The 21,102-nt window shown below is 58.4% G+C and overlaps 2 protein-coding genes across 2 annotated transcripts in view; one reads left to right on the top strand and one right to left on the bottom strand.

The window, feature by feature from the left end:
* Positions 1 to 20,333, top strand: part of SNED1 (sushi, nidogen and EGF like domains 1) — a gene marked incomplete at its 5' end in the record, with an annotated part of 21,987 nt that extends 1,654 nt beyond the window's left edge. Inside the window, 32 exons of the mRNA XM_031060317.1 lie at positions 1,238 to 1,525; positions 2,010 to 2,150; positions 2,848 to 3,010; positions 3,939 to 4,064; positions 4,176 to 4,289; positions 5,041 to 5,154; positions 5,402 to 5,515; positions 5,637 to 5,753; positions 6,019 to 6,144; positions 6,405 to 6,509; positions 6,947 to 7,060; positions 7,185 to 7,301; positions 7,742 to 7,858; positions 7,939 to 8,055; positions 8,221 to 8,334; positions 8,414 to 8,587; positions 8,752 to 8,865; positions 9,453 to 9,566; positions 9,996 to 10,109; positions 10,191 to 10,304; positions 10,898 to 11,194; positions 13,636 to 13,819; positions 13,902 to 14,014; positions 14,497 to 14,775; positions 15,137 to 15,281; positions 15,577 to 15,659; positions 16,414 to 16,500; positions 16,690 to 16,806; positions 17,199 to 17,286; positions 17,883 to 17,966; positions 18,190 to 18,228; positions 18,596 to 20,333. Coding sequence (XP_030916177.1) covers positions 1,238 to 1,525; positions 2,010 to 2,150; positions 2,848 to 3,010; positions 3,939 to 4,064; positions 4,176 to 4,289; positions 5,041 to 5,154; positions 5,402 to 5,515; positions 5,637 to 5,753; positions 6,019 to 6,144; positions 6,405 to 6,509; positions 6,947 to 7,060; positions 7,185 to 7,301; positions 7,742 to 7,858; positions 7,939 to 8,055; positions 8,221 to 8,334; positions 8,414 to 8,587; positions 8,752 to 8,865; positions 9,453 to 9,566; positions 9,996 to 10,109; positions 10,191 to 10,304; positions 10,898 to 11,194; positions 13,636 to 13,819; positions 13,902 to 14,014; positions 14,497 to 14,775; positions 15,137 to 15,281; positions 15,577 to 15,659; positions 16,414 to 16,500; positions 16,690 to 16,806; positions 17,199 to 17,286; positions 17,883 to 17,966; positions 18,190 to 18,226 — 4,131 coding nt within the window. The remainder of the gene's footprint in view (positions 1 to 1,237; positions 1,526 to 2,009; positions 2,151 to 2,847; positions 3,011 to 3,938; positions 4,065 to 4,175; positions 4,290 to 5,040; positions 5,155 to 5,401; positions 5,516 to 5,636; positions 5,754 to 6,018; positions 6,145 to 6,404; positions 6,510 to 6,946; positions 7,061 to 7,184; positions 7,302 to 7,741; positions 7,859 to 7,938; positions 8,056 to 8,220; positions 8,335 to 8,413; positions 8,588 to 8,751; positions 8,866 to 9,452; positions 9,567 to 9,995; positions 10,110 to 10,190; positions 10,305 to 10,897; positions 11,195 to 13,635; positions 13,820 to 13,901; positions 14,015 to 14,496; positions 14,776 to 15,136; positions 15,282 to 15,576; positions 15,660 to 16,413; positions 16,501 to 16,689; positions 16,807 to 17,198; positions 17,287 to 17,882; positions 17,967 to 18,189; positions 18,229 to 18,595) is intronic.
* A 1-nt stretch (position 20,334) lies between these two features.
* Positions 20,335 to 21,102, bottom strand: part of MTERF4 (mitochondrial transcription termination factor 4) — a 1,707-nt gene continuing 939 nt past the window's right edge. Inside the window, exons 2-3 of the mRNA XM_005425114.2 lie at positions 20,973 to 21,099; positions 20,335 to 20,894 (exon numbers count right to left, since the gene is read on the bottom strand). Of these exons, the coding sequence (XP_005425171.1) occupies positions 20,535 to 20,894; positions 20,973 to 21,099 (487 nt within the window). The 3' untranslated portion in view covers positions 20,335 to 20,534. The remainder of the gene's footprint in view (positions 20,895 to 20,972; positions 21,100 to 21,102) is intronic.

Raw genomic sequence — 21,102 nt, 5'->3', positions numbered from 1 at the left:
CGGCTATGAACCCTCCTCAGGGACTGGGGACCTCCCCCAGGGGCTGCACAAGGCCATCACAGCTCAGCCCTCCTGTGCCTGGGTGTGCTGGCAGCTGGGGTGAAAGCATTCTGGCTTCCACATGGCTCCTGGGGCTGCTGGCTCCCAGCTCCTTTTTGGCACACGAGTGTGACACCACTGCCTGCCTGCGTGCCAGAGCTGCTCTCTCCAGTTGAGAGCTTCTTGCCTGTACCAGGCCCCCTTTTCCATCCTGCCTGGAGAGCTTGGCTGGAGTCTGTGTGTTCCTGCCGTCCCACGGTCGCTTTTGGGCTGGGGAACAGAGTGGCTTGGAGCTGACTGGACTGCCAGGCATGGCGCTGTGGCAGAGTGCTGCCAGGGTCACCTCCAGGGAATTTGGGAGCTCAGGGTGAGAGCATTTCCCTTTGATCCCTGTTCAGGCAGGCAGGGGGTTTCTTCACCTTCCTCATTCCCACTGCATCCCCAAGTTGGGAGGTAGCACTCCAGGCAGCAACATCCACTAGTTCCAGTTTCCTTCCCTGGGCTCAGGCTGCCTCTGCCATGCATCCGTGGGCCAGGCATCTCAGAACCCTAATTGCCCCAATTAGTAAGTGCTGAGGAACAGCTTGAAGTACCTCACCCTGGGGTCTGGCATCCCCCATTTTAATGAGAGCAGCTTTGTATGGGTTGGTGGAACTTGCTCACCTGGGGACCCGGAGCCCCTTGGCTCAGCCGGAGTGCTGTGCATGCCGGTGGGTGGGAGGATGGAGCAGGGCTCCTCCCACCCTGGGCCAGTGCCCACAGCCCCTCTGCCAGCAGCGTCCAGCCCCATGGGCTGCCTGTGAGCCGTGGGGCTGGGGAGCGAGCTGAGGCCTCTCTCCTGCCAAGAGCGGTGCCGTGAGCTGGCCCCACGCACCGGGCACTGTTTGTTTTATGCGCAGGGCTCCTGCAGTTTGTGCAGCTGTTCCCCTTCCCCTGGCCCGGAGAACAGGGCTGGGTTTGTTCGGGCAGTGGCCCTTAGCCGCGCTCCAGCGAGCAGGAGGCTGGGCCGGGGGGCTGGGGCTGTTGTGGGTGCTCAGGCACGTCTCTGCTTCTAAGGACAGGAAGGGGAAGCGCTCCAATATTTGTGGAAAGGGGAGGGGGAGAGAAAGATGAAATGGAAAGCACCTCTAAAACATGGATTCCTCCTGGCAGCGGGAGTCAACTGTGGCCACCCGTTTCTTTCCCTTGCTCTCTACAGGTAAACAACAACGGGATTATCTCATTCCTGAAGGAGGTGTCCCAGTTCACACCAGTGGCCTTCCCCATCTCCAAGGACCGGCGTGTGGTTGCTGCTTTCTGGGCAGATGTGGATAATCGGCGGGCAGGTGAAATATATTACCGAGAGAGCACCGAGCAGCCCATCTTGGACAGAGCCAGCAGGGACATTGCCCAGTATTTCCCTGAGTTCCCGGATTTTTCTGCACAGTGGGTCTTCATTGCAACCTGGTACCGAGTCACCTTCTTCGGGGGCAACTCATTCTCACCAGTGAGTAGCTGAGGCAAAGCAGCCACCCACCTGTGTGCCTTCAGTGTGTGGTGCCAGACCTTCCACTTGGCACGGAGCTGTCAGCAGAGCTCAGTTGGCCAGGATGTTGGCCATGATGGCTCCATCACCATACCTTGCTGTGACAGAGCAATAGTGGGCTAGCAATACCAAACCCTCCTCCTTGTGCCATGTGGAGGCTTTACATCATCACCCTTCTTGGGCAAAAGTGAGGCACCTTTTGCCTTCCAGATGCTCAATATCCATATTTTCCCCCCATTTTTCCCATTCCTCTGGGATGAGAAGCAAGCTGTTCTAGCTCAGGATCACAACAAGTTAGGATTAAAAATAATTAAACTCTAATGCCCTTGCTCGTAGAGGAGGACTGGGGTTGAAGGAAACATCCCTTTGCTGAATGCAGTTTCTGTCACTTTATTTTAGGACTGGTTTATTGTCCCTCACTGCTTTCCTCCCCTCCCTGCTGCAGGTAAACACTTTCCAGATTGTGCTCATCACAGATGGCAAGCTTTCCTTCACCATCTTTAACTATGAGTCCATCACCTGGACCACGGGTATGCACGCCAGCAGTGGGGGGGACTTTGCTGGGCTCGGTGGCATCGCAGCACAGGTAAGTGGCAAATGTAGCCCCTGGGGTGCCTGGGTAGCACATCCACCTTGACAGCTCATGGCTCCTGTTTGGGTTTCTTTGAGGTGGAAAATCTCCCCCTGCTTGTTTTTTTTTTTTCTTCTTCTTCAGAGTTCTTAAATATCTGTGTGTGCTCTGGCTCCCAAAGCTGAGACCATACAGGGGGCTTTGTTATCCTGAAACCACAGATCTTTGCCTTGGCTGCTGCTTCACAGTCCCTTTTCCTTCCTAACCTCAGCCTTTAAGAGCAGCTGCCATAGCTAGCACAGCTTTTGCTTGTAGTTTTATTTCATCCCTGTGTGTGTTGTTGTGTTAAAGGGAAAAAAAGCCAACACCCACACCCATAAAAACCCCAGTACCCACTTGGATGTGTGAATTTACTGACAGTTGATCCGTGCTTGGCTCCCTGCTTGTCAGCCTGCAGCAGGCAGGATGCTGCAGGTGGAGAGGAGGCAAATGGGATTTGAATTCCCAGGAAGGGACTGAGCAGGCCAAGTGTCCCCTTCACCCTGTTGTCCTGTCATGTGAACAGGACTGAGCGCTGGCCTGTGGAAAGGGAAAGTTGGTCTGAGTGTGCCACCAATGGTGCTGTGTGACAAAAGAGATAAGTCCAGGTGCTCCAGCTGCCTTTTCCTGTGCATTAGTGATGTCTCTTTACTCTGTGCCTTTGTCCTTCCAGGCAGGTTTTAACGCTGGTGATGGAAAGCGCTACTTCAACATCCCCGGATCCCGCACCGATGACATCGCTGACGTGGAGATGACGACAAATGTGGGTATCCCCGGGCGCTGGGTGTTCAGAATCGATGATGCCCAGGTGCAAGTGGGGGGCTGCAGCAATACAAGTAAGAGGACAGCAGTTAGGTTTACTTAACTCCCAACCCAACCCCACACTGTTCTCCAGCCCCATCTTTCCCTGCCTCAACCCCCACCTCCGCGGGGTGGAAGAGATGTCTGGAAGGGCTTTGGGGAGGGAGGGGAGGCAGATATGTGGGGACTGTCTTCAGCACCAGCTGTGATTGGGGATGGCACCTGTGGTTGCCCTGGGGCTGGGAACGGCTGGGAGAGCAAATGGGAAGGGGAGGAAGAGTTCTTAGTTTAAAGAAGCCTGTGGGGAGTGATGAGGGAGGCTGGGGAGGAGGTGATGTGCACAGCTGGGCCCCTGCCAGCCCACTGCCAGCCAGGGCATGAGGGACCAGCACCCTTGGGGGTGCACATGTCCATCAGTCCTCATACATTGGGCTGAGCCAAATGGAGGGCTGCTGAATGCCAGCCTGCCATGTGGGGTTAGGTTGCCAGGGCCTGGTCCATGCTCCCCACTCTGGGGGTCCTGGCATGTCCCCCACAGAGCTGTTGGTCTCCGGTTCCTCATCCCCACTTCCCCCTGGCCGTGTTTTCCCACTCGTGATCTGTGTGTCTTGCGTTATCGGTGGATTTTCTGTACATGGGCTCTCCCCGTCCCCTTTCTGTCTGCCCTGAATAATAAGTGAGTTCATGTCCCCTCAGCCAGTGGAGCAGACCTCCCCCTCACCAGTCTGCAGACCTGTGCAGCCTCTCCCCCTTGCACAGGAGGAGTGAAACTGCCCCCTGTCCCAGGGGAGCCCACAAGGAGCAGCCCCTGCCCCACCATCAGGCAGGCAGCCCCATGGGCTCCCCAAGCACCCCAGGGAGCCGGGTGGGTGCAGGGAGAGACCCTGGCACTGGTGTGGCTGGAAGGTGGCAGGTGAGCCCTGCCAGGGTGGGGTGGCAGGAGGTCACTGCCTGTTCCCACAGCCTCTGTGTGCCTGACACTGCGGCCCTGCCTGAATGGGGGGAAGTGTATTGAGGACTGCATCACAGGGAACCCCTCCTACACCTGCTCCTGCCTGGCCGGTTTTACTGGGAAGAGGTGCCATGTTGGTGAGCACTTTGCTGCAGGGAGCAGGTCTAGCTCTCGGTGTCACTGCTGTATGCTGGCAGTCTGTCTGTCCCCGCCCTGAGGTTCTGTCCCCACCCGGGGCTCTGTTTCAGATGTGGATGAGTGCCTCTCCCACCCATGTCAGAACGGAGCCACCTGCCTCAACGGTGCTGGCAGGTTTACCTGCAGGTGCCCACCAGGCTTCAAAGGCAACAGCTGTGAAACTGGTGAGCAGTGGCACTTGAAAAGCAGGGACCCCAGGCTTGGGGGCACTTCTGCTCTTGGGAGGGCTCTTCAGACCAGGGCTCCTGCAGTAGCTGCTGTGCTTTAGCAGTTTGTGACAGCCAACTTGGATTTCAGCTTGCTTCAGGCAAAAGAAACTTTTCTCTGGCCACGAGCCTTTCCTTCTGCTGACTCTTCTGAGGGCTGTGCTCAGCACTGCTGCCAGCACTCTTCCACCACCACTCCCTTAGCCAGAAAAGCTGGCAGCCAGTGCTCAAACAAGCCTTGCAGGCCCTGCTTTTGCAGGTGATGCTCTGGTCCCAAGCACTTCAAAGCCAGGGGAGACCCTCCCAGTCTCTGGCGGGGGCTGTGGTTACAGGTTTCCCCCACTGCTGGCCTCTGCCTGCCAGTGGAAGTGCCGCCAAAGCATTTGGCTCCCAGCAAGCTGCAGCGCCAGTGGAAAAGGCGAGAAGGGAGTTGACTTGTGGGGGAGGAAGGAAGGGAGGGAGAAATGCCCAGCAGAGCACACTGACTTCCAGGAGGTGTGGTGGGATGAAAGAGCTGAGCTGCCTAAGGACAGGTTTTGGGGACAGTTATGTCTGGGGACATGGCCACTGTCTCCTGACAGAAGGTGCATGGGTGGCTTCAGTCCATGCTCTGCCTAGGCCTGGTATCACCATATGTAGAGGGTGCCATGTGCTAATCCTGCACCTAGGCTGACACCCCTGCCTCTCTTTTTCTGATGTTCTTCTGCAGCAGAATCACCATGTGAGAACAGGGTATGCCAGAATGGTGGGAGTTGCCAGGTGGTGAACAGGACAGCAGCATGCTTGTGCCAATCAGGGTACACAGGGGAAGACTGCCAAACAGGTGGGTGACAGAAACAGGTATGGGATGGAGATGGTGATGTTTCATACCTTGGCAAGCTTCCTTCCCAGTCAGCTTCATTCCTGGATGTAGTTTTGGGAGGGGAATGCTTGGAATTGCCAATGGCCCCTATTTTTTTCTGTCCATCACCTTCACCCTCCTGAGCATCATCCAGGCTGGGAAGGAGGCACCAGGTGAGCTGGCTGTGCCCACACATAACCTGATAACCTTTCCTGGCCTCCCCTTGCAGAGGTGAACGAATGTGAGTCCAGCCCATGCCTGAATGGTGGGCACTGCATGGACCTGGTCGATAACTACACCTGTGTGTGCCTGGAGCCCTTTGTGGGACAGCGCTGCGAGACAGGTGCCTGTGCCCCAGGATGACCCACAGCAGGGACTCTGTTCCCCATGTTCTGCTGGCCATCATGGCCCTCTCCCAAGCCCAGGCTCTCCTCCTGCTCACCTTCTTGCTTTCCTCTTACCAGATTCATCTTCCTGCGAGGACCGGAGCTGCCAGAACCGGCAGACGTGCAACTACATCCGCCCTGGCCGCTACATCTGCACCTGCTCCCCGGGTTATTACGGCAACAACTGCCAGTACGGTGCGTGAGGCTGTGCCTCGACCAGCCTGGCATGGGAACTGCAGTCAGGGGCACTGGGCAGGAATGGGCACATGGCTGCAAAGGGGCTGTGTCAGTCATAGGCACTGGTGGTTGGTATGTGCAGAGCGGCCATGGTGCTGCCAGGAGGGAACACCTTCCTGCGGGGCTGCTTGACCGTGCTGGAACCTCCAGCAGGGTGCCCAGGACAGAGGGTATTCCAGCCCCAAACTGGAGCTCTCCAGCTCAGGCTCCCCATTCCCCACAGGTGGGCCCCGCATGCCCGGCGCCTGCCTCTCCCAGCCGTGCCAGAACGCAGGCAGCTGCCTGGAGACTGAGAGGGGCTATGTCTGTGAGTGCCAGGAGGGCTACACTGGACAGGACTGCCGAGACCGTGAGTACAGCCCAGGGGACTTGCTATGGGGTGCAGCATGTCAAGGGGAGCCTTTGTGCTCATGAGAGGGAGAAGCAGCAGCCCCAGAGAGCCTGTTAAGGGCTCTGGGATTGAGCAGGTCTGTCCTCCTGGAGGAGGCTGTGCCTGTGTGTCTGAGGGCCTCAGGGCTGCTGCCCACAGAGCTTCCCCTGTGAGTGGCATCTGTCCTAGCCCACAAGCAGGAGAGAGGTCCCAGGAAGCTCCTGTTTCCTGTCTTGCAGAGCTCTCTGAGGGCTGTGAGTGTCGTAATGGGGGCAGCTGTCTGGAGGGGAATGTCACCGTCTGCCAGTGCCTTCCTGGGTTTTTTGGTCTCCTCTGTGAATTCGGTAGGTGAAAGCTTCTTGCTTGCTGTGTTCATTCCCTCTGGGATGCTTGAGTCAGGCAGTCTGTGGGTCAGCAAGGAGGCACTGCCCGTGCCTGGGCCTAGCACAGTGCCAGGGCAGACACTGAATTTGAGCCTGGAAATACTGTTGCCTGGTGGGATGGCAATGCTTCCCCTTCATCAGCTCCTTCCCTTGGAGCTGTGCCTCTCCCAGCCTCTGCCTCAGCTCAGCTCCCATGGGTGGGGGGGAAGTTGTGGCCTTTGTGCACTCCCTTTCTGAAGCTCACTGAGCATCCAAGCTGGACATTGCCATTTGCACTGTCTGTGCCAGAGGATCTGTCCTGCCTCATTGGACCCTGCAAAGTTAGGAGACTCCTGTTTCCATGTGGGTGTCCCCCTGCCACTGACTGAAAGAGGCTGATGCTGGCCATGTGTTTGCAGAAGTCACCACGACACCGTGCAACATGAACACACAGTGCCCGGATGGTGGGTACTGCATGGAGTATGGCGGGAGCTACCTCTGTGTCTGCCACACCAACTATGGCACCAACCACAGTAAGACTCCACGGGGATGTGGGAACAGCCCTGGGCTGGGGATACCCTCACCTCACCTCAAGGGAAGCTGCCCTTGTACCCCTGGTCATATGTCCTCAGTGATGCCCTGTGTTTGGCTCTGCAGCGATGCCATCCCCCTGCGACTCAGAGCCCTGCCTGAATGGAGGGTCCTGCAAGGTTCACGATGACTCCTACAGCTGCGAGTGTCCTCAAGGCTTCCTTGGCATGCACTGCGAGAAAGGTACCTCCACAGGGCTCCCTGTGAAACCAGCACCTGGCACAGGCTGGGACAAGGGCTTGGACCTTCCTGGGAGATGAACAGTTGCTTGCAGAGCTGGAAGTTGGTGCAGGTTTTCCCATCCCATCCCACAGGGTGGAGGGAGGGATTGAATGAATGTTGTCACCCAACGGTTGGAACAGCAGATCAGTTGTTTCCTCTACAACACCATCGGTGTTGGTGGCTTTTATTTACATGCCACAACTTCTGCCCTCGGGAGCAGCCAGCTGTCTCCCAGCATCATGCACCTGTTGGCCCCCAAGGCCCCAGCCCACATCTGCATGGGTGCAGTTTTTGTGGTGTGGCAGGACCCAGGATGCAGTCAGGCTTCCTGCAGCGGGGGCTGGTGGGTGCTGGTGTGCGGCAGCAGCTCTGGGTGACCCCGCTCTGGGCTCTCTCTGCAGCCAAGCCTCGGCTCTGCAGCACGGGGCCCTGCCGCAACGGGGGCACCTGCAGGGAGGCGGACGGCGAGTACCACTGCTCCTGCCCCTACCGCTTCACCGGCAAGCACTGCGAGATCGGTACAGCCCCCCGGCCCCCAATGGGAAGGAGAGGGGCAGCTGCCCCGCCCACCGGGCTCACGCCCGCCTTGTGCCCCCAGGTAAGCCGGACCCCTGTGCCTCGGGGCCCTGCCAGAACGGAGGCACCTGTTTCCACTACATCGGCAAGTACAAGTGTGACTGTCCCCCAGGCTACACCGGCCGGCACTGCGAGATTGGTAGGTTTGAGGAGGGTGTGCCACTGCCTGGGGGGGGTGGTGGGTGTGATTGTCAGGAACTCGCTGCTTGCTTTGAGCCCCCTTCCTTGCAACTCTTCCTTGTGCTCTGCTGGAAGGGGAAAGGGACTGGCTCTGGTTTCATTCCTTGCTCTGCTCTTCTTCCAGTGCCCTCTCCTTGCTTTCTTAGCCCCTGTGAGAATGGGGCTACCTGTGAGGACCTCGGTGGGGGCTATGCTTGCACCTGCTCCCTGGGCTATGTAGGGAAGCACTGCCAGTTTGGTAAGGGCCTCACACTTCCCCTGCTGGCTGGGAACTTGGGTGCCTCTGTGGGCCCCATTCATTCCCTTTCTCTCCACAGAGGTTGACTGTGGCATCCCCAGTGAGGTGAAGCATGCCCAGGCTTCTTTCAACTCCACCAAGGTGGGCTCCCTGGCTGAGTACCAGTGTGAGCTGGGCTACATCCTCAGCCAGCACAACCACCCCCGTGTGTGCCGCGTGCCAGGCGTCTGGAGCGACCCCCCCGAGTGTGATGGTGAGGAGTGCTGGGGAGTGGGCAAGCCCTGGGACACCATCCCAGTGGCCTGAGGTCACCACCATGGTTTGGTGACCGCAGGATCTGTACCCCAGTTGTCTGCTGCCTTCCCCCTGGGATCCCTGTCCTGTGCTCATGTCTCTCCCTTGCTCAAATTTCTTTAGAGATCGATGAGTGCCAGTCGCAGCCGTGCCTGAATGGTGGCCAGTGCAAGGATCGTGTCTCTGCCTTCCTGTGCTTGTGTGAGCCAGGTTACACCGGCCACCACTGTGAGCTGGGTAAGAAACCATGCCAGGTATGCTCCAGGACTGTCACAATCCCTCCCTCACCCTCCACCCTTGGGAAAGCCCCATGGATTGCAATGGAATTATGTGAGCTTGGATCAGCCTGAGGCAAGGGCTTCTTTCCCAGGACTCCCAGCCAACTGTAGGATTTTCCACCAGGGAAATGCTGCTCCTGTTTGGAGACAATGGGCAACGTGGGAGGTGGTGAGACCCTGGCAGGTGGCTCCAGCCCAGCTCCCTGGGATCTGGCAGAGGACAGTGGTAGGAGAAGGTGGGCTGTTGGAAGCTAGATGAGGGGACATGACACAGGCACCCTATGGGATGGATCTCTTGGCACAGCCCCACACTGCCAGTTGTCCCCAGGTGTCCCTGAAGGAATGTCCCATGCCATGTTCTTCAGGGCAGACCTGAGGCAGTGGGCATCCAGGAGCAGGGATGTTCCTGGCCACTGGGCTTGGGGAAGCAAATGACATGGGAAGGGTCCATGCCCTGTGGGAGAAGTGCTGCCTCTCCAAGCCCCTGTCCCGAGACACCAGCTGTCTTTGTGCTGAGCTGGTGCCTTTCTTCCCTCTGGATCCCAGATGTTGATGAGTGCCAGTCAGAGCCCTGCAAGAACAGCGGGACCTGCCAAGACCTCCCTGGGTCCTTTGCTTGCTCCTGTCCTGAGGGCTTCCTGGGCACCCAGTGTGAGACAGGTAGGGGCTCTCTCTTCCTGGGTCAGTGGGAGGCTGGACTGTGGGTGTCAGGACACTGCCAGGGCTGGCACCATGCCAGGTGGCTGGTTGTTGTCTTGGACACCTTGACCCCAAGCCATCACCTGGTTGCTCACTGTTGCACTTCCTTGCCTGTAGTTTTGGGGGCAGAGCTGAAACTGCTCTGAGGGGGAGGGAGCAAGGAATGAAGAGTCCACCAGTGATGGACTCCCTTTCCAAGGTGTCCACCCCTTCCTGGGGATGTGGGCACCATGGTGCACAGTGGGGGCTTCTTTGTCCAGCCCAGCTGTGCCAAACCCTGGGGTATGCATCTGCCCTGCTGCCCCCTCGGGGGTCTGTCACTGTTGCTCATTCATGAAGGCTGGGAGCTGGCTGCTGGCATGCTCACTGCTGGCCTTCTTCCCCCTCCAGAAGTGGATGCCTGTGAGTCAGACCCTTGCCAAAATGGAGGGGAGTGTGAGAGCTACGGGGGCTCCTACCTCTGTGTGTGCCCAGAGGGTTTCTTCGGCTACCACTGTGAGACAGGTGAGGCAGGCAGGGCAGCACAGGGTGGCCCCGGGCTCAGGGGCACTGCTGACACTGCCAAACCTGGCCCCTCTCCCACAGCCAGTGACCCGTGCTTCTCCAGCCCCTGTGGGACCAGAGGCTACTGCCTGGCCAGCAATGGCACCCACAGCTGCATCTGCAAAGTCAGCTACACAGGCAAGAGCTGCGAAAAAGGTAAAGGCCCTCAGCAGCAGCACCAGGACATGATGTGGGGCTTGATGCCAGCCTGGCAGTGCCCACCACCCACCCACGAGGGGCTCAGCACCATCCGGGACCAGCAGCACTCCTTGAGTTGGGCAGGGCTGGGGGCTCGCCCTGGGCTGGGGGGCAGCCCGTGCCCCACCAGTGCCATGGGTGGGTGCTGGCATGCTGAGTCGCTGCCACAGGTGCTGAGCTTGGCACCAGGACACAGGGGACAGATTTCCCCTGCAGCAATGGCAATCCCTCGGATGCCCTCAGGAGGGGAGGCGGAGGCGTCCGAGGGAAGCCTCTTGGCGCTGGCCTCCCCCAAACCCCTCGCCCCATCCCTGCGGCCACAAGTGCTTGGCTACCAGTGATACCAGGGAATGCTCCTGGCACCCTGGCTCCTCCTGTGCCCACAGAGCCAGGGCTGGCTTACACCCAGAGAGCCCCTGCCAGGTGTGCCAAGCGAGACGAGCGAGGACCTCGTCCTCTTATCGCCGCTGTTCTGCCGCTTGCTGACAGGGTCTGTTCTCTAAAGATTCATGGCATTACCTCTCCCCTTTGCTTTTGCACACACCCTGAAGAATTGCTGCCACCAACCTCATTAAAGGTGGAAAGGGTGGAGGACACTGGTGTGTTGATTTCTTGGCACCCACCTGAGGACGCAGCTGCCAGGCAACTCATTGACGGCTACGCCGTGACGTACGTATCCCTCGACGGCTCTTACCGCAGGACAGATTTTGTGGACCGAAGTCGTTCTGCCCACCAATTGCGGGCACTAACCTCCGGCAGAGCCTACAATATTTCTGTCTTTTCAGTCAAACGCAACGTGAACAACAAGAATGATATCAGCAGGCCCGTCATGCTCACCACGCGCACTAGTGAGTAGCGTCCCCAGGGGGATCACGTGTGACCGTGTTCACAGGGGTCCGAGGATGAGGGAAGAGACGAGGATTTGACTCCATGTTTCAGAAGGCTTGATGTATTATTTTATGATATATATTATATTAAAACTATACTAAAAGAATAGAAGAAGGGATCTCATCAGAAGGCTAGCTAAGAATAGAAAAAGAAGGAATGAATAACAAAGGCTTGTGGCTCGGACAGAGAGTTTGAGCCAGCTGACTGTGATTGGCCATTAATTAGAAACAACCGCATGAGACCAATCACAGATGCACCTGTTGCATTCCACAGCAGCAGATAACCATTGGTTACATTTTGTTCCTGAGGCCTCTCAGCCTCTCTGGAGGAAAAATCCTAAGGAAAGGATTTTTCATAAAAGATGTCTGTGACAATCACGGTTGTGAGCGTGCGTGGCCCCTGCAGGTGCCAGGGTTTGTGCTGCCACCTCCAGCCTGCCACCAGCTCCAGCATGGTATCAAACCTGGCAGGTTTGCTGGTACAGATCCTAAAATCCAGCTGGGGGCCTCTGGAAAGTGCTTGACACAGAGAATCACTGTTTTCTTTGCTGTGAGTAAAAGGCCTGATGCCCTGTGGCTCACCTTGTCCAGGTGGGCTGTAAGGGAGCTTGCAGTGGGGATTGCTCCTGAGCCCTGTTCATTGGGGCCAGGCTGTTCTGCTATTGTCACTGTGCCCAGGAGAGTGTGAGGAGCCCCCATGAAAGGAAGGCAGTGGGGCTTCTGCAATCCTGTGAGCCAGTCACCCTGCCATACTGCTGGGCTTGGTGTGTGAACATGCCAGCAAGGGCAGGGGCTGTCAGGGACCTCTGCTCCATGGGCAGAGGAAGGGGCACAGTGATGCCTCTGGGGCATGGACAGGCAGAGCAGCTTTGATCCCACTTCCTAAAGCAGGCAGGTGTGGAAATCAAATGCAAACAGGATGGAGGGAATTAGGAAAGCAGATGGCCTCTGAGGAGAGGAGAATGGTGGTGGTAAAGCCTCATCTCTCACAGCAGGCTGAGACCAAGTGAAGCCCAGGGGAGGAGATGGCAGCATAATGCTGGGCACAGCATCTCTTGGGGCCTCAAGCCACAGCTGGATGCTGAGGTCAGGATGGCCACCTGAAGTGTGCCATGGACTTAGCAGTCACTAGTGGGGCTCCCCAGGGCTCAGTTTGGGGCTGCTCCTGTTTAATGTATTTGCTGATGGTCTGGACCAAGGGATTTTGTGTAGCCTCAGTAAATTTGTAGCCAACACCAAGTTGGATGAGAGTGTTGATCTGCTTGAGGGTAGGAAGGGCCTGCAGAGAGACCTTGGCACACTCAGTCAAAGGGCTGAGGACAACAGCATGATGTTCAGTAAGGCCAAGTGTTGAGTCCTGCACTTGGGTCACAGCAACCCCTTGCAGCTCCAGGCTGGGGGAGAAGTGCAGAGCTCTTCAGCAGAAAGGGACTTGGGGGTGCTGGTTGACAGCTGGCTGAACATGAGCCAACAGTGGGCCCAAATGGCTAAGAGGGCCAATGGCATCTTGACCTGCATCAAGAGCAGCGTGGCCAGCAGCACTAGGGAAGTGATCATCCCTCTGCATTGGCATTGTTGAGGCTGCAGTGCATTCAGCTCTGGGCCCCTCACTTTAAAAAGGACATTGAGGCACTGGAGCATGGCCAGAGAGGGCAGCAAGGCTTGTCAAGGGTCAAGGAAACATACCTTATGAGGAACAGCTGAGAGAGCTGAGTTTGTTTAGCCTTGAGAAGAGGAGGCTCAGGGGGACCTCATAACTCTCCAAAACTGCCTGACAGGAGGTTGTAGTGTGGTGGAGGCTGGTTTCTTCTGTCATGCCTGCAGAGAGAGAACAAGAACTAATGGCCTAAAGCCAAGACAGGAAATTCACATTAGATAAGTAGTAAAGAAAGTTTCACTCTTTGGGTGGTCAGACACTGGAATAGGATGTCTAGGGAGGTGGTAGAGTCAGCATCCCTGGAGGTGTTCAGGAGGCATCTGGATCTGGTGCTGGGTGATGTGGTTTAGGGTTTATAGTGGTTTATAGTATGGTTTCTAGTGACAGTGCTGGGAGGATGGTTGGACTGGATGATCTCCTAGGTCTCTTCCAGCCTTGGTGATGCTATGGTTAGGACCAGGCCTGGGCACTGCAGCCCCTTTGGAGCTGTGCTAGGGGGCTGGGGCAGAGGGGACAGCCCTGGGGATGCTTTGAGTAGCCCAAGGCCCTGTGGGTGGGCAGACAGATGTGCCTCCCACCTGTCTGGAGACTGTGAGGAGAGCATGAGTTCCATGGGAGAGGTGGCACTGAGCTGTTCCGCTGGGGAAGGCGATGCAGAGGTGCCAGCAGGACGCCCTCGGGGGCGCATGGGGAAGGGAGGGGGCGACCCACGGTGACCGCAGTGCTCTGTGCTTGCTCCGGCCAGGGCCGCGCCCGGTGGAAGGCTTTGAGATCAGCAATGTGACTGCCAGTGCCATCACGGTGCAGTGGGCCCTGCACCGCCTCCAGCACTCCACTGTCAGTAGGGTCAGGGTCTCCATCCGCCACACGGGGGACCTGGCAGCCCGCACCGTGGAGCTGAACAGCAGCGTGGCCAAGTACACCTTCCTGTGAGTGCCTGCTGCTGGGTGCCAGGGCTCTGCCTCCCTCAGCTTGCCCTGCTCACCCCTTCCCACCCTTTTTCCTGCGCAGGGACCTGCAGCCAGGAGAGAGGTATATCATCCATGTCACAACGCTGAGCGGCCTGGGAGTGGAAGACCACCCCTCAGAGAGCCTGGCCACAGCCCCTTTTCATGTGTGGACAAGTGAGTGAGGTTGTCTTTGCCATCCTGGCTTGGCAGGAAAGCTGTGGGGAGGGAGAGGTGTGGGAGCTGCCAGACTGTCTGGCCAGCACAGCAAGCAGGAGGTGTGCAGGCAGGGCTGGGGAGGCCAGGAAAGACTCTGGCATGTCCTCCCCTGCCAAATGTTGTTCATTCTCTAAGACCAGCATGAGCCCAGCCCCGTGCATGGGTGCAATTCATCCCCTGCTGTCTGGCAGTCAGAAGGCAAGGGCTGACCTGGGTGCCAGGGTGCAGTGAGGCTCTGTCTGTCTTGGCAAGGACCAAGTGTTGAGCATCCCCTCACTGTGCATCCCCTGGCTGGAGCAGGCTTGGGGCTGGTCTGGGCAGTGCCAGGCAGGCTGAGGCCCTGGCACACTGGTGTGTAAGGTGATGTGAGCAAGTAGGGTGGTGGCCATCCAGGGACACCAGCTCTGACCACTTTCCTCCCCATCCCCTGCCTGCTGCAGGGCCTCTCCCCCCACAAAACCTCACTGCCTCCCACGTCACCGCCACCTCTGTGTCCATGGCGTGGGAGCAGCCGCCTGTGGGCACCATGGAGGGGTACATCATCAATGTCACCACGGCTCAGAGCGTCAAGAGCCGCTACGTGCCCAACGGGAAGCTGGTGTCCTACACGGTGCGGGACCTGCTGCCAGGGCAGCGCTACCACCTGTCCCTGACAGCTGTGCAGAACACGGAGCAGGGCCAGCTGCACAGCGAGCCCATCCACCTCCACGTCAGCACCTGTAAGTGCTCCAGGGCTCTGCTGGGTGCTGCAGCACGAGGGGGGCAGTGGGATGGCAGGGAAAGGGGTAGGGGGTGGAAAGCAGTTGGCCAACAGAGTGAGGAGCCCTTGTTGCCTCAGCACTCTGTCTGCAGCAGGCTGAGGGGACAGGACGCAGCTCCACTGGAATGGGAGGTGGGGGTTGTAGGCTTAGCAAAGGGCAGACACAGAGCTCCAGCTTGGTGATGGGCACCTGCATCCCCGGTGTGTGGAGAGTTTGTGGCACCTGCATCCCCACCTGGCAGCCTGGGGATGATGGGACTGGCTGGGAGGTCGGTGCTGGCTCACACTGCCTCCATTAAGCCTCATCCTTTGGTGTGCAGTGCAGAGGGATGGGGCTCCAGAGAGACGGTGGAGCCAAGCCGGGCACCCCCGGGTCCTGCGGAACAGGCTGCCCCCAGCCTTCCTGCCGGAGCTCCGCCTGCTGGCAGATCGCGACACGGCTGAGGAGCCCTCGTCTGCCCCCAGGTAGGCACGGCTTGAGCTCTTCCACTCGGCCCAAGCACTCGGCTGAGGCAGTCCCTTTTCCCAGCTTCCATGCCCAGGTGTGTGCAGGGTCGAGCCATGCTCCTGCTGGGGTGCAGCCTCTTGCCCACCCACTGGGGTTCTCAGCCAGGCCCCTTACCCTGAGAGCAGTTCCCCCACGGGACTTGCACAGAGCCTGATGCCACCAGTGAATGCTTTATGCAGCTGCCATGAGCCCCAGCACACAGAGCCTGGGGCACCTGCAGTGCCCTGTACCCTCGTGGCTCTCCTGTCCCAGGTTCACGGAGCTGGTGGATGGCAGAGGGAGGATCAGTGCCAGGTTTGGCCCCGCGCTGGGAAGATCCATCACTGTGAAGACACGTAAGTGCTCTTGTGCCTTTGTGTCCTGCTCCTGTCAGCCAGTACCATCTCCTGCACCTCCCTGCAAGCAGAGGTGGCAGCCAGGCAGGCTGCTGGAGGGCTGGGGGAGCTCTAGAGGAGGGTGGAGCCCTCTCACCTGGCCCTGGGCAGGCAAACATCTGCTCTGCTTGTTAGACCCCTGCCCAAGGAGAGGGGTGACTGGCTGGGGGAGCCAGAGAAGGACCTTGCTGATGGGAGGCAGTGCTGACTGTGCCTGCCCTTCTTCCCTGCCAGCACCAGCAGGGGCCTGAGCAGTGGCTCCATAGCCCTCTGGTGCAGCCCCTGCCTGCCCAGCAGCCTCAGCCCCCACTGTCAAGAGCAGCCTCACACCTGAGGAGGGGGTCTGGGTGAGCAACCCCTCACTAGTCAGACCTAGGCCCCACTTTCCATCCCAAGAAGACCGGGGACCAACCCAAGAGACCCTAGAGCACCTGCAAACCCCACACCATGGGATGGGGAAGGGGCCTGGCACACCTGAGGACAGCCCTTGGCCTCACTGCACATCCTGGTTCTGCCAAGGACTCTGTGTCCCAGCCCCTTCCAGGACCAGTGAGAGCGTCACCCAATTCTAGGGATGCCAGCTGGGAAGGGCTAAAGCACTGCCTCAGGCCTGACCAGTGCCCCAAGGCTGCAGGCAGGCTGGATCCCTTTGGAGGGGCTGCCTTTGGGTCTGGCTCTGGCCTGGAAGGTGACATTTAATCCTCTCATTGTCCAGAGCCAGAGGCTCCAGTGAAGCTGGAGAACACAGAGGTGTCCAGCTGGGACAGTCTGGCACTGCAGCTGCGTGAGGCAAAGAGCAAGAGTAAGTCCCACGGGGAGACCCACAGCAGCAGGAACCAGACCTGACCCCACAGGCAACCTGCTCAGCACCAGCCTGCCCTCCTTGGGCCCCCCTGCCCACCTGCTCTTCCTGGGAGCACCCTGGCAGTGCCAGGGCCTTGGCAGGGCTGAGCTGTGGCCCCGGGCTCTGATGGTCGAGCGTGTTTTGCAGGAGAGGGGCAGAACTGCTCCAAGAATCCCTGCAGGAATGGAGGCACCTGCACCCGAGATGAGGAGTCCTACCACTGTGCCTGCCGCCCGGGCTTCAAGGGCAGGCTCTGCCAGCTGGGTGAGTGCCACGCTGTGCCCGAGGGCCAGGCTCCCTCCTGCCCTGCCAGGCTGCTGGCTGTCCCTGACACCCCATGTCCCCTAGCATGTAGGGTCACCCAGCACACCCTGCCAGCACCCAGGGGCTCCCACAATGCCCAGGCTTTGCTAGAGATCTGTGTCATGCTGGCAGCTGAGAGAGGGGCTGGGCTGTGCTCCTGGCTGAGCTCTCTGCCAAGCCCCTGCCTTACCCAGACAGTTATGTAGGCAGTGTGAGCCTGGGGGCTCTGCTTCTGCTGCTGGGTCAGCTGTGTTGAGGCCAGGGGGGCCTCAGCAGACCCTTGCCCCAAGGCACAGGCAGGCAGGGCCAGGGATGGGCTCAGTGGTAGCTCCCCTCTCCTATTCCCCAAGCAGCCTGCAAGAAGGTGCCACACTCGTGCACGCGGCTGTACTCGGAAACCAGGGCATTCCCCGTGTGGGAAGGAGGCACCTGCCACTATCTGTGAGTACTGCCTGCAGGTGATGCTGCCCCCTTCCCCTTGTGCTCTGAGCTGGGGATGTCTCCCTGCAGCTCGGCTTTGGGGAAGGGACAGCGAGCTCAGGGCCGTCTCCAACCCCAGCTGGCAGTTGCCCCCTCCCCAGCAGGCTGAGCAGCCTGGAGTGCCCCTGTGCCCACTCCCAGCTGTGCATCAGGGCAGGGTGGGGCTGAAGTGACAGCCCCATACTGGTGGTACCCACCCACGTGGCAGCAAGGTTGGATTTGGTGTGTGTGACCCCCAGACAGCAGCAGATCCCATCCAGCTCCTGGCTGCCTCTCCATCTGTGAGCAGAGGGCTGGGGGAGCCCTGGTGCAGTGCCAGGGCAGGGGGGGTTCTGCTCTGCCCCTGGCTCCCCTGCAGTGGAGGCACAAAGGCCTGGCTGGGATCAGTCCCCCAGCACAGCAGAAAAAATCTGGGGGAAATCTGGTCCCATTCCTGCCAAGGTTGGCTGCTGCAGCCTGGAAGGAAATAGGGGAAATACCCAGACTTCCCCTTCACTCCCATTAAAGCACATCTCTCCTTTTTGTTTCCTACACTCACATCTCCACTGTGTGTGCAGGTCCAGGAGAGTCTACAAGGTACACCAGGATATCTGCTACAAGGAGAGCTGTGAGAGCACCACTTCCAAGAGGACAAGCAGCAGGTACAGCCCACAGCCCACACTGGATGTCCCAGCCTTGCTGTGATCCTGGACAGGGGGATGTGCCTGGCTGGTGTGGCCCAGCATGCAGAGGGACCCCAGGCTGGGGGTGGAATGCTGAGGGGTGCAGACATGAGCAAGGCTTGGATGGCAGTGCTGTGTGTTTGCCTGTGAGCAATGGCCAAGGGGCATGGGGCTGACAGTGCTGTCCTCCCTTCTCTTGCAGAAAGCCAAGCAACAGTCACACACTGAAGAAGCCCTAGAAGTAAGTACCTGCTCCAGCCCTCCTCAGATGCAGGCAGGGGCAGTTCTCATGCAGGGAGTCAGGGAGGTGGGTGCAGGCCAGGGCACAACCTCGGCTCATGCTGCCATGTCCAGGGGGTGTGAGGACTTATGGCTGAGAGCTCCTGGCTGTGGCTGGGGTGGAGAAGCAGGAGGCAATGCTCTGCTTCCCCCTGGCTCTGCAGCTCCATATAAGCAAGAGATTTCTGCACGAAAGGGCCAGGCTGGAGTCCTGGAGGCAGCAGGTCCCCTCTCTCAGCACAAGGTGGTGCACAGGGTGGGCAGAGGCCAGCTGCAGGGCATCTGGCAGACTCTGCACACCAGCTCATTTTACTCCTGCTCCTCCACAGGGTTTAAAGCAGTAGAAGCTTCGTCTTTCCACATCTAAGGGCTTTTTGAACACCAGGAAGATCAGATCTGCTCACTGGGTTGAACACAGCAGGGGAGCCTTCCTGCCTGGTGTCAACCTCTCCCTCTCCTCCAGCCCATTAGGGACACGCAGCTGGATCAGCACACTGAGTAGTGCTCCCTTTCCCCCTGCTGGCCCAGCACTGCCTTTGCTGGCCCCCTCTCTGCCCCTGAGGAGCTGAGCAGCCCCCTTGAGGGGGCCAGCCCTGCTCAGCCCCCCCCAGCCACTCTGCACAAGCCACGGGCTCCCCACTTCACTCAGGGATCAGCCCAGCCCCTTGCCAACAGCATCTGCACCAATCTGTTTTCGTAATCCAAGGTTATAAATTACCTATAACCCTCAAATAAAACAGTTCAATGCAGACCAAAAAGCTTTAGCCATCACCTGAAATCTGGCCCCCAAACCTGCTCTGAGGAGCAGCCTGTGTAGATGAGTTAGAAATGGTGAGCAGCTCCGAGTGCTGAGGTGAGCACGGGCAGTAGAGGAGCATTCCCGTTCCCTCTGCTCTAGCAGGGGAAACTGAGGCAGCTTCTACTGCCTGCCTTTTTTCTTTGCTTTGTACACAAGCCCTGGTTTTAACCAAATTTCCAGCTCAGAAACCAATACAGCACCTAAAAAGAATTCAAAATGTGATCTGTAGGGTGAAATCTGTCAGCTGAGGCATGCCAGTAGTTGCCTCCACACAAGTGCAGGGCACAGCAGAGGCTTGGTGAGGAAGCCAGCCCCACACTCCATCCCCTTGCACTGCACTTCCCTGTGGCACCAGTGCTGCAGGGTGATGTGGAGGTGAGGACCAGCACCCAGCACTGCAGCAGGGCAGGCAAGGAAAGAAAAAGTGTAGCTTAGAAACGTTCCTAGTTTTTGTGAGTTTGTATGACAACACTAGTTAAACATAGATTTGTGTATTAACGTACACGGTGTATATTATAAATTAACACATACCAGAGATATATCACAGTTATGGTATAGAGTGTCATGGCCCCAGCAGAGTGGGATTGTTCTGGTGGGGAGGGCCTCCCCTCCTGCCAAGCAGGGCTCTGTTGCTCAGCCACATGTCTCAAGCAGCAGTTTGGAAGCTGCTCACAGAGCAGGGCAGGCCCAGGAGTTTCAGTGCTCCTGCCACCACCCTCTTCCTCCTGGGAGCAGGGTAACAGTGCTCAGCCTGGGGGCAGGGACAGTGTGAAGCCAAGACCAGCTGGCCAGTGTGCTGCTCCCCTCCTGCACCACCTCCAGCTTTGCTCCCACAGGACAGACAGGCCTTGTTTTCCTCCAAGGCTGCCTGGTCCTGCTCCAGCTGCCTGGCAAGCACAGCAGCCCTGCCTTCCCAGGGCAGGAGAAGCAGCCAGCCCTCCCCAGCAGGAAGAGCAGGGCAAGGGGAAACCCAAACAGGAGAGTTTGGAGCTGTGGTCTGAAAGTACTTGCACCCCTGCTCTGTCAGCCACGAGATCAGCACTGACATGGGCTGTGGAGGTGGCCCTGCCATGGGACAGTTCTGTATCCACAGGAGTTGTCCCCACAGCTCCAGGCAGCCTGGTCCCACTGCCAGCCAGCAGAGCAGCCACAGCTCCTGTCCCACAGCTGGCTCAGTATGTAATGCAGCCAGAAGGTTTTAACCTAGTCTTGGAAATAAATTAGGGGGTTTTGTTTGATTTTTTTTTAATAAAAACACTTCATGGAAACTGTTTGTTTTTTGGTTTTTTTAAAAGTAGTTGGTCAAGGAAGAGGAATGAGTGTTGTTGTATTTATCAGATGGGATTTATTGGTACCCCACCCATGGGGCCCTGCACCACCCCAGCTTGTGCTGGTGTGGGGTGGGAGCCCAAAGCCCCCAGTGTGAGTGCAGCAGCAGGGGAGGGCTGGCACCTCGGGGCCTCACCTCCTCACTCCTGTGCTGTTTTACTTTCATCACTGTCCAAATCATCATCATCATCCTCTGTGTACAGTGCATCCTCATCCTCCTCCTCCTTCTTCTCCTCCTCCTCTCGAGCCAGCAGCTTCTTGAAGACCTCAAACTCCTCTGGGGTAGAGTAGGCCAGGCTGGCCAGGAAGTCTTTCTCCGGGAGCTGCAGGATCTCCTTCAGTTTTGGGTTACTGGTTTGGGTCTGTCCTTTGTGTGGGGTCTCGTAGAGCCCCCGGCGCTCCAGGAAGATGTGGCGATTCCGGAGCTCGGCAAAGGGCATTTGGAAGAGCCGAGCCTTCACCATCTCCTTCTGCTGGACCCCCATTCTGAAGTAGGCGTACTGCGGGCAGAACGGAGGTGTCAGGCACAGCCCCATTCCCGCAGCCGGCTCTGCAGGAACGCGGCTCCCTGTCCTCACCTGGAACTGGTGATAGAGGGTGCTCGGCTCCTCCAGCAGGACGGCGGGACAGGTCCCCAGCACCTCCCGCAGCTGCTCCGCCGTGAAAAGGCATCGCTCCCGCAGCAGCCGCACCGCCCCCCCCAGCCTC

Source organism: Geospiza fortis, unplaced genomic scaffold (genome assembly GCF_000277835.1).
Source record: "Geospiza fortis unplaced genomic scaffold, GeoFor_1.0 scaffold118, whole genome shotgun sequence".
In the NCBI taxonomy this organism is placed as follows: domain Eukaryota; kingdom Metazoa; phylum Chordata; class Aves; order Passeriformes; family Thraupidae; genus Geospiza; species Geospiza fortis.
Note: the sequence above shows the minus strand (reverse complement) of the source record. Positions and strands in the feature narration are given on the sequence as shown.